General features: G+C 43.2%; 1 protein-coding gene across 1 annotated transcript; it reads right to left on the reverse strand.

Moving 5' to 3' along the window:
* Positions 1-1314: 1314 nt before the first annotated feature.
* On the reverse strand, positions 1315-8854 carry Tlr6 (toll like receptor 6). Its single transcript, XM_032916647.1, has 2 exons — positions 8798-8854; positions 1315-4802 (listed from the first exon to the last, which is right to left on the reverse strand). Exon 2 carries the CDS (start codon positions 4769-4771, stop codon positions 2351-2353), a length of 2421 nt encoding a protein of 806 aa, XP_032772538.1. The 5' UTR covers positions 4772-4802; positions 8798-8854; the 3' UTR covers positions 1315-2350.
* Positions 8855-10777: the final 1923 nt, after the last annotated feature.

The raw sequence follows: 10777 nt of genomic DNA on the forward strand, positions 1-10777 counted from the left end.
TTTTTGGGTTTTTTTTTTGGAAATCATATGAGATAGACAAAATGCTAGCCATACTGATCACAAGAAAAAGAGAAAACCTATATTAATAAAGTTAGAAAAGAAACAAAAGGAAAGATTATAATAGACTGCAATGAAATCCAGAGAATTATTGATAAATAATTTTTGTCTTTGTGTATGTGTGTGTATTCATGTTCACACTTGTATATGTTCATGTGTGTGTGCTATATGCATGTATATACATGGGTGTAAGGCTGATGTGTGTCTTGTGTAATTATGCTTTACTTTGTAGAGTGAGGCAAGGTCTCTCACTTGAACCCAGAGCTCTTGGATTCATCTAATCTCACTGGTCTGCTTACCCCAGGGATTCCTTGTTTCTGCTTCCCCAGCACTGGTATTAAAGGGCAGCCATCACACTTACCTGGCCTTTACATGGGTAATTCGACCCACATTCAACTCCATAAACTCTTGTAAAGCAAGAGCTTTGCCCACTGAACCATCTCTCTGCCTCCTCATCCCCATCAGGGAAAACTACAAAAACTCATGATTGAAAAACCAATGAACTGGAAAATCTCCCAAACAGTTAAAGAAGACCTAGTGCCAGTGCTCAAACTGCCCCATGCAATCAAAAATCCTCAGACTGTATTTTCCCTTCTGTTTAATCCCTTATATCTCTTCTACAGTACCAGACTAGGATCAGGAACTGTGTCAGTTTCTGCTTGTCTGGATCTCAGAGTGACAAGAATTTCGTATTATTCTGACATTTGCCTTTATGTGGTTTCCCCTTGCAGCTCGAGTATGGCTTCTTTGCTTTGTTTTATTGACATGTTTACTGTAAGATTTGATGGGAAAGGCCTTTCCGGGTCATGTGTGCTTGGGGTTTAATATGCTTCTTGTGTCCCAGTGTAGAATTCTTGCTATGACTTCACTGAGTAGGTCCTCTGGGCCTTTGTTGTCTCCCTCAGCCCCTTTTCTATGCCGAGGATTCCCAGGCTGCTCTCTTAGCTGTGTCTCTGCACGCATCAGGGAGTGTAGGCAAGCTCATTTTTTCATATGGACACTGTGGTGCAATCCTGTGTCCTTCACCTTTGAGGACATTCTTGCCTGCTTTGGTTGACACCTTCCACTGAGTTTCCCTTTGAGGCATTGAGCTTTTCATTCCCTGCATTTATTATTATTTTAATTAATTATAAATTAATAAATGTTTATTAAGAAAACTCAGATCACACGAGTAAGTGAAAAGAAAAAACTGAAGTCAACAATAATCCACCACATTGTTGTAGCATCAATGGAGATTTTGTTTGTTTGTTTGTTTTCTTCACTAAACACATGGACATGTTTCAGCTCTTGATGCCTACTGACAAACTGTTGTTGAGAAACTTTTACTAAGCTATACACGCTCAGGAGGCCAACAAGGACTTACAGCAGTCCCCGAGGACTGACACATACAGTTGAGGTTGCCTTCTTTCTTGCTAACATGAAGCCAGGTAGACTCCTGCTCACACTGAATCCATCTGGGAAAGGAGGAGCAAGAGGGAACTGTCTCTGAATGATGGACAATTTACTCAAAAAAGGCTGTGTCAGCATGAACTGAACGGCTATGCCAGATGGGACTGAGCTGCCTCTGTCTCACAAGACAAACGCCGTATCCATCCCCCAGCCTCATCCCATGGCTCAGTGGATTCAAGGCTTTCATCAAGTCTCTGTCAAAGATATGAGGGAACTAGAAGCCAGAACTGTCAACTTTGTGCCTCCATGTTGGAAGACCTGATATAAACAAAGGAGAAAGTGGTCACAGTTTCAGTCCATGTCCTAAATTCCTGGGTTTGGGACCTGAGATCATGCAATGTGTCATGGCAGCGGGGGCATGTGATGGAGGCATTGTTCACCTCAAGGTGGTAAAGAAACTGAGAAAGAGGTCAGGGTGGGGGAGAGAACATACTTCTAAGCTAATTGTGGTGGTTGATCTCTGTAATTCTGGCTCTTGAGAGGCTGAGGCATAAGGGATACTTTGCACTCAGGGACAATCTGGGCAATATATGGTGAGACCCTGAAAAAAGAACAAGAAAAATGAGCCTTGAAAAAAAAATACAGCCTTCAAAGACATGCCCCAGTGATGGACTTCCTCCAATCAGGGCCTCTTCCTAAATGTCCATTCAGCTGTGAACTCAGCAAGTGGGCAAGTCCACGAATGAAGTTAGCACCTTCATAAACTACTTCTAAACATGTTGTTTATCATAAGCACAGAGAGCAAACTAAGACACCACAACAGAAGCACCTCCAGGTAGAAACTTAAAAGCACAATGCTTAATGGAGTCCAGATTGACAGTTTATTATGTTGGAAAGCCAAGCTTCAAGTTTTCACATCATCCTCATTAACTAAGGCTAGCTTCATAATAAAAGAAGCTCTAAGGTTGGCCCAAAACAGCCCACGTTTACCCTTCTCAGTAGGCCATTCCAAGTAAGTCCGCTGTGCCATGAGAGCCCTCAGCTTGTGGTATCTACTGGGAATGTTGTTCTGTTGGATGGGTTCCAGCAAGATCAGGATTAAGTTATCAGACCCTTCGTGGAAGAGATTGTGATGGGCAAAGTAGAGTTCATAATGGCACCACTCACTCTGGATGAAGTGGGGAGACAACACAAAGATGGACTTGTAACTCTTCTCAATGAAGTGTATGATGTTCTCCACAATGCTCTTGCCAGGGACAAAGTTTCTCTCATGGAGGCAAACCCGGATGTCATCTTTCTCTAGGTTTGGTAGTAATTCGTTCTTCACCCAGGCAGAATCATGCTCACTGTATGAGACAAAAGCATGGAACTGGAGATTCCTCTGCAGTTCCTCTAAGGGGATGTTCCTGGCCCTGTGCCTGGTCTGGGTCCACTGGCATAGCATCCTGAGATACCAGGGCAGATCAAAGTAGAGACAGAGGAAAGTCCCAATGGCAGCCAGCAGCAGCAGAGTGGCCCCAATGGTGACAGTCAGTAGAATGGTATCGCAGGACAGCGGAGACATGTGGAAGTCCTGCAGTGGGGTTCCCTTAATGCTGTCTGGGTGGTCACACCTGTAAGAGTCAGGCCAGCCCTCCACCACTGCTCTTGATGCCTGACCTATGTTTTTGACAAACTCCCTCAGCTCACATGTGCATCGGAATGGGTTGTTCCCCGCTGTTATGGACCTGATATTCTGACAGCTCTGGAAGAAATCAGAGGAGGGGTGGGAAACTGAGTTATGGTCGATGACCAGCACAGAAAGGCTACTGAAGGCTCCACATCCAGGAAGGTCAGTTAAAAAATTGGATGCTACATTGAGTTCCTGCAAAGCTTGCAAGTGGGTGACATCTTTAGGGATGCTCACTATCCTGTTGTTGTGAAGGTCAAGGACCTTGACCTTGGGAGGTAAGCACCTGAAGACAGAGTCCGAAAGTACATTCGAAGACAAATTCAACACCCGTATGCTCTCGGCCCAAGCACATGTTCTGTCATACACATGAGAGTTCAAAGAATTCAAACTGACATCCAATGTTTCCAGAGAGGACATAGTCTTGGTCATGAGAGCTACCTTAAAAAGGTTCTTTAAACCATTCCTTTGCAAGATAAGTGTCTCCAATCTCTTCAAGGTGGAACAGCCTTGAAAAATGCTGTCAGTAAAAACGTTCTGGGTAAAGTTCAGAAGCACAAATGTGCTTGGGAACTCAGGGCACACCATGTGGATGAATGGCGTGTCTGAGAGCGTGAGCATCCTGATGTTCATTTCCGCAAACACGGAATATAGTGCATCCTTCGCAAAGAGGAACACTTGGTTTGTGACATGCTCTATCTTCAGTGACTTCAGCACCGTCTCCACGTAAATAAATGTCTCCCTGCTTATGCTCTCAGTTATCGTTAAGTTGTAAATATTGAGATGCTCCACAGGTCGGGGCCAAAGGAATTGTAAAAGTCTAACAAAGCACTTCCAGTTTGTTTCTATGTGCTGGAGGGTCAGATTCAATAAGGTTGGACCTCTGGTGAGTTCTGATAAAAATATAATTAAGCTTTGACAGTTTTCATCATTCAATTTAATATTACTCAGTTGTAAGCATCCTAAAGCATTTACAGATATTTTCACTTGCACAGAGAACAGGCTATTTGGATGAAAGACCAAATGGAGAACGTTGGTATTTGGAACCTGAAGACTTTCTGTTTCACCATCTTTTATCTGATAATTCACCAAGTCCAGAAGAACATAGCTCAGGTGCAAGTGAGAAATTGGGAGCAGATCCAGTTGTCGGAACTTTGCAGCACTTAATCCCAAGAAACTCAGCTTCCTCAAGTTGCCAAATTCCTTATACACGGGCAGCACTTCAAAGTCATTGAATGAGAGGTCTAGATGTTTCAAGTTCACCATAGGACAGCAAGAGATGTTTTGTAACCGATTGTGAGAGACATCCAGGTATTCTAAGTCCCGATTGAGCAAGAACACACCGAAGTCAAGTCTCCGTATTCTGTTGTGGGAGAGTCTCAGAACTCTCAGCTCTGACAGAAAGCTGATATCAGACATCCGAAGATCAGATATGGAGTTTTGAGACAGACTCAAGGATTTTGTTCTTGGTGACAGGTCTTTTGGGATATGAGTAAGGTTCTTGTTTGAATAGTCTACTACAGACTCAAATTCATCAGAGAATTGGGTCATGCTTCCGACTATTAAGGCCAGGGTGCAAACAAAATGGAAACTCTCCACGATGGGTTCTCTGTCTTGGGACATGTTGCAGAGGCTATCCCAGAGGGATTTTACCATTCTTCACAGCATTTTTACTTGTCTTCAAGCTCTGAAATAAGACAGACTTTACAGTGAATAAAGATTAAGTGGTGAGTTTTAAGCTTCCATTTCCCAGCATCCTGAGAGCTTTTTTCTCCCACCTCATACTCATCACCATCCCCATTGTTTTTAAATGTGATACTTACTGTCTCAGCCTGCAGCCACAGGGAAATATGAACTGTTAATCCAAGTACTGTGATTATGTGCTTTGATTAGTCTTGGGGCTTCCTAAAGGACTCTCTAGAGGGATAGAGTTTTTGTTAGGGATAGAGATCCTGCCTCCAAAAGTCATTCACATATGACTTTGGTGATTAAGTTTCTAGCAGGTGAATCCTATAGATTGATATTTAAGCCATAGGAAAGGCCATGAATGCAGGCAGCTTCTAGAAATGGAAAGTGACAGATGGATTGCTTGAACCTCAACAGCACGTAGACAGAATTCAGCCTTATTGATGCCTTGATTAAAGACCTACAGGATGTGTCAGACCCCTCCATGGAACTGTAAAGCAATAAATGCTCCTCGTGTTGAGGCACGGAGTTGTCAATGGTTTGTTACAGCAGCAACAGAACAGACTGTGTTGAGCTGTCCTTTTCATTAATCAGGTTTAGTAAGCATTTTCACTAGGACCCCCAACACTTGGATTGTACAACTAGACTCACAACACTGCAAAGAACAAAGAACAAACTTCATGGTAGCAAGGACTCAAACTCAAACCCTGGAAACAGATAAAAGGATAGGATAGGCATGCTGTCTGTCCTCAGAACAAGGTAAGAGTCTAACAGAATGGAGAAGACTCGAGAAAACTTCAGTGATCAAAATGGAGAACTCTTTGGAAGAGCTGAATTGCAAAATAGCCCCACTGAGTGAGGCAGAAGATCAAGAGAGGGAATGTTCCCTAAGGCCCACTCCAGGAGACCACAGAGACAGAAACCACAAAAGATATACTAAAAGATGTAGAGAACAGATCTGTGATTACACTCTGGGAGAATGGGTCCAATCCTCAGAGAAATCAAATCCCTGGAAAGGAGCTTCAAGAATGAACTCCTAGTGGCTTAAGTGATAGAGGACTTGTCTGGCATGCATGAGGTTCTGTGTTCGAGCCCTAGGACTGCCAGAAAAGAAAGATGCAATGCAGGGAATGGAGAGATGGTTCAGTGGTTATGAACACCTGTGCCATTCTTACACTCCACTCCCAGCACCAGATATGGCTGACAAAATGCTCGTACACATAACAATAAGTAAACAGATCTTTTCTTAAAAGAAAAAGAACAAATAATTAGTAAAAAAAAAAAAGTGCTAATGTTTATTGCTGAGCCATAATAAATATTGATGATAAATATTTTTAAAAGAAACTGGGACTTAAATTGCCAAGGCTTACAAGGGAATTGATAGATGCTGGGAGATCAAAAAAAGAATGTAGCCAGAAGCATGCTGGGGTCCTTGCTTGATCAAGAGGAAGCTCCAGGTATCAGTGAATTCAAGGTGTTAGAAAATTATAAAGCTGGGCTGGAGAGATGGCTCAGCGGTTCAGAGCACCAACTGCTCTTCCAGAGGTCCTGAGTTCAAATCCCAGCAACCACATGGTGGCTCACAACCATCTGTAATGTGATGCCCTCTTCTGGTGTGTCTGAAGACAGCTGCAATGTACTCATATACGTAAAATAAACAAATAATTCTTTTAAAAAAAGAAAATTATAAAGTTAAGTGTGGGAACTAAGAGAATGAGTCTCAGTTACTACTAACTATGCAAGTAGGAAAGAAAAAATTAGCACAGTCCCAATGAGTAATTTGGTAATTTATGTAAATTCCTTTAAAGTACAGTGCTCTTTACTTTAGTAGTCCCACTGCTGAGCGACCACTGAAGGGATGGTAGAGGGCCAAAGGACAGTGAAGTCATGGGGATGCTCACGCTGTGATGAAAACTGGAAGGATCAGAGTGGCTAGGGAAGAAAATGAGGGCTCATTCACAACGGGGTGCAACACCCAGCCTCAGTTACTGCATTAAAAAAAAAAAAATCCAGCGATATGACATTAAGTGAACGGAAGGAAGGTTACCAAACTGCACACGTACCAAGACTCTAATTTGTAAAAAATAAAATAAAATACAGATTAGAACATACATAAAACCTGTGAGGGAGGGGAGAGGTGGGGAAGAATGTGAAAAAAAATGCTAAATGCTAATAGCAGAGCTTAATTTAATTTTCTTTCTTACAGTTTCAAGTATTTCTAAAATTTCAAACCTTTTAACAGCTTCTGTGGTCTCAGACCACAATCTTGTAAAAAGTTATCTTTACTTGATGTGCCAGGGTGAAGTGATATGGGGGTGCTCCCCCATCTCAGAGAAGGAGGAAGAGGTTGGAAGAGGAGCTGTATGAGTGGGGACTAGTAGGAGAGGGAGCTGATATTGGGATGTAATGTGAATGAACAAACAAACAAACAAATAAATGGGGGAAAGTTGTCTTTAACTTTCGAGAGAAAAGGTGGGCATAATGTCCCACCCCAAGCTGAGGCAACTGATGGTTTCTGGGAGAGGAGACGTCCGTTTTCTTTTGGGGTGAATGAAGCCCTTGGTAAGTCTAGCTCACTCCAGTAAAAGGTAAAGTACCCGAGAGTACCTGAGAGCACAAGTTGGATTTGATGGGATTGGAGTGTGTGTGGGGGGTACTCAGGTGGGTGGGTGAGGAAGGGTTAGGAAGGGGTGAAGACAATCAAAACACAGTGTCTGGAATTCTCAAAGAACTAATAAATTAAAGCAATCTTTAAATATATCCAAAGGAGCATAGGTGGTTCAGTGGTGGAATTCTCCCCTCCCACCCAGGAGACCTGGGTTTGATTCCTGGCCAATGCAGGGTCTCTGTTTTCAAAAATATATCCAAAATAAAATTTTATATGTAAGTAAGCATGCTTGTATTATTTATGATATTAATACACACATAAAGAGGGCCAACCTCTTCAACAAGATGGCAGAGAATTGACATTCATGGATGAGGTCCCATCCTACAAATTCCTGGGACAGCTTGTGTGTCTGTCATTCAGCCGCCATGACACACATGAGTCCTGGAGGATGTTCAAAACCTCAAGTAGTCCGTACATTCTGAGAAAGGTCAAGGGGGTGAGAAAAAGTGGAGGCGACGCTGGAAAATCCAAAAGTTTTTATTTTTAAAAGGAAGTGTGAGGAGACAAGAGCAAGAATTTGCTTAAAACGTCAAACTGAAAGTGAAAGGAAAAAGAACGGTTGATCACAAAACCAAAAAAGGTGGCGGGTGGAGGCAGCACTGTAAAAATTAAAGCTACGAGAAAGGGAGGGGTAGGGAATAACAGTAAGCTTGGGCGAGCAAGGAAGGGTGTTGTAATCAAGTCAACACAAACGCAAGAGAAACCTGGCTCTGTCAAACTTTGGCTGGAGGAAGGCCAGTGCCAGCTCCCGGCCGGATTCAAAGTGACAAAGAGTGTGGAAATCTGATCTCAGTCTCTTCTACCAAATGTTCATTCAGACTCCTCTTTGGACAATGGGCACGGCAGAAACTAAAGCAGAGGAAACAAATTCACATAGGAGTGATTGAAGCAAGTCCTTCCTCCAAAATGCTCATGAATTAGTGAGAGGTACAGACAGACCAATAAAAGATTATAGTACCACATGACAAGGAAATGGAACACTGTGTCCACACACCTAGCTCAGACAATGTACTATCACAACCACAAACAACCACAAACTTCGTGAAAGGAGAAAACAGCCCAAGCCAGGAGGGCGGGAAAAGTCAAGGAGTCGGCTCACTTTCTTGGCTACCACTGAAATGCCGGCTGCTGTCTGTCTACCGTAAAGTCATACTATTTGTCATTAGGTAGTCCAAATGACGGTCACACTTTAAAACACCACCACAAAATCGTTTTGTAAAAATTTCAAAGAAAGGTTACCCATTCCCTGCACTGACGTTACCATTTTCTTTCTCGTTTGAAACGTCAACACAGTAATTTGAAAAATCCAGAAAAGCCTTCTTACTTACCAAGACTTCCGAAGTCTCCGAAATACTCTGAAAAATCAAGTGCTTGACCAACCCTAGTCCTTAACCTGGAAACAACGGTACTTAGGAGTGGTTTGGCGCCATCTCCTGGCCTTCGATGGAATTACCCCATGTAGAAAACCTTTCCAAAGCAGAGAGACTCTGAGCCGCAGTCTGTAAATCCTTGCTACAGTGTATAAATCTTTAGATTCATGTAAGCAATCAGATTGTGAACATTTTGGTGTTACTAGAAATATTTATTTAATGTATGCTTTGTCTGGGTTTTTTGTTTTTATTTTTTGTTTGTTTCCTTTTGTTGTTTGTGTTTTGAATTTCAGGCTGAACTGAAATTGCCACCAGGATAGAGTTAGGAGATTCGGTTCTGTGCTGTAACAATCCTTCATATTTCTCCCACAAAATCACCACTGTCATTTGAGCAGGGTTTCAGCATCCTAGGGCTGACAGAGATGCTTTAAAAATGAAATAGGCTTGTGCTCATGGTTCTCTTTTTGAAAAAGTCAGTTTTCAAGAGAAGTTTTGGTATTAATACACATTTAGCCAGCCTGCACAGCTTATCAACATTCGCTACCATCGGGTGCTTCAATTCTTAATCCCAGAAGAGCAAGAAACACTGAGGTTCTTCTAGAACAGCTTAGAACTTGGGTTTCCAAAGACTGTCTAGAATTTGAGAAATACTTTTATTTGACTCTGAAGGGTAAAGAGAATGAAGGGTAGATACGTCAAGCAGGCATCCCTGGACCAGTTGTCCCTGCACCAGGCTTCTCCTTGTTTAGTTAGGTGATCATCCTCTAATTGATCTTTCTGGCCGCCATCCTCTTGCCTTTACAAAAGACCTAACAAGACTGTGCGTTGGTCTATGATAAGCCTGGGGAGAAATCACTTCTGCTTTCAGGAAAAGGAGAACGCCATGTTACTGTTCGTCTTTGCTCATCAAGCATAAGAGGAAGTCTTCTCAGCAGGGAGGCTTAGCAAGCAGTGATGGGGCAAAGCTGGCAGTTTGTGAGCAGAGGGCGTGAGGGGAGACACTGGGAGACCAGACTGGGGCCTCCGCAGAGCAGAGAGGAGCCAATGAGGGGCAAGGGATTGCAGGAACACTGGACATACTTCTTAAGAAACCACGTGAAACAGATGTATGCACACAAGCTTGAGCAAACACACATGCACTCACACAGGCATGCAAGTACATGTGTCTAGGACTGCGGAGAGGACACATGGTTCACAGGGGTCACATGGCTCCCGTCTCAGCTGTATTGCATAATGATGACGTTTGGGAATGCAGGCGTCATTCTTGTTGAGACTGTCACAACTCTAAGAGACGCTTTTAAGGGGAAGGTAAAACCAACCTACTTCATGTCACTCACATGGAAGGGATCACATGACTGACAGGAAACGGGCAGAAAAGGGAACACATTGGGCTGAGCTCCTTGCTTAGCCACTGGCTAACTGTGTAGCAAGTTCGGGCAAGTTGTGTAACCTCACTGAGATTATTTTTATCTACAGGATGGTCAGAGTTGTGATTTTATTTTTTTTTTAGGGATGATAATGAATACCAAGTGGCTGGAATGATGACCGACAAAAGATAAGCCAGAAGAGTGGGAGATTTGAATTCTGTGAAAGTCATGTTTTTACATGGAAAGTAGAAAGATCATAGGACGTCGAGACCACGGGAAGCAAAGCAGGATGCGAAACCATTGCCTGGCGTCCATGGGGCACATCTTCCTGCCAGCTTTACGCTGGGCACTTTACCAGCACTTACCAACACTCATAAAGGAGCTCTGAGATAAGGGTTTCCAGTACCCCCACCTCACACTGCTTCAGGGGAGCAGCTAAGAAATGGACCCGGTCGGGGTGCGGGCAGCCCCAAGACTGTGTTTTCAGTGCCGCAGTGTGCCAGGTTCCAAGTCTCACATAAGAAGACGCAGAGAGGGCTGGAGAGATGGCTCAGCGGTTAGGAGCACCCGA

This window comes from Rattus rattus, chromosome 11 (genome assembly GCF_011064425.1).
Source record: "Rattus rattus isolate New Zealand chromosome 11, Rrattus_CSIRO_v1, whole genome shotgun sequence".
NCBI classification, from domain to species: Eukaryota; Metazoa; Chordata; class Mammalia; order Rodentia; family Muridae; genus Rattus; species Rattus rattus.

What these genes read in the sequence shown, in the direction of transcription:
- Tlr6 (XM_032916647.1), bottom strand. Translation starts at nt 4,771, where the DNA reads ATGGTAAAATCCCTCTGGGATAGCCTCTGCAACATGTCCCAAGACAGA.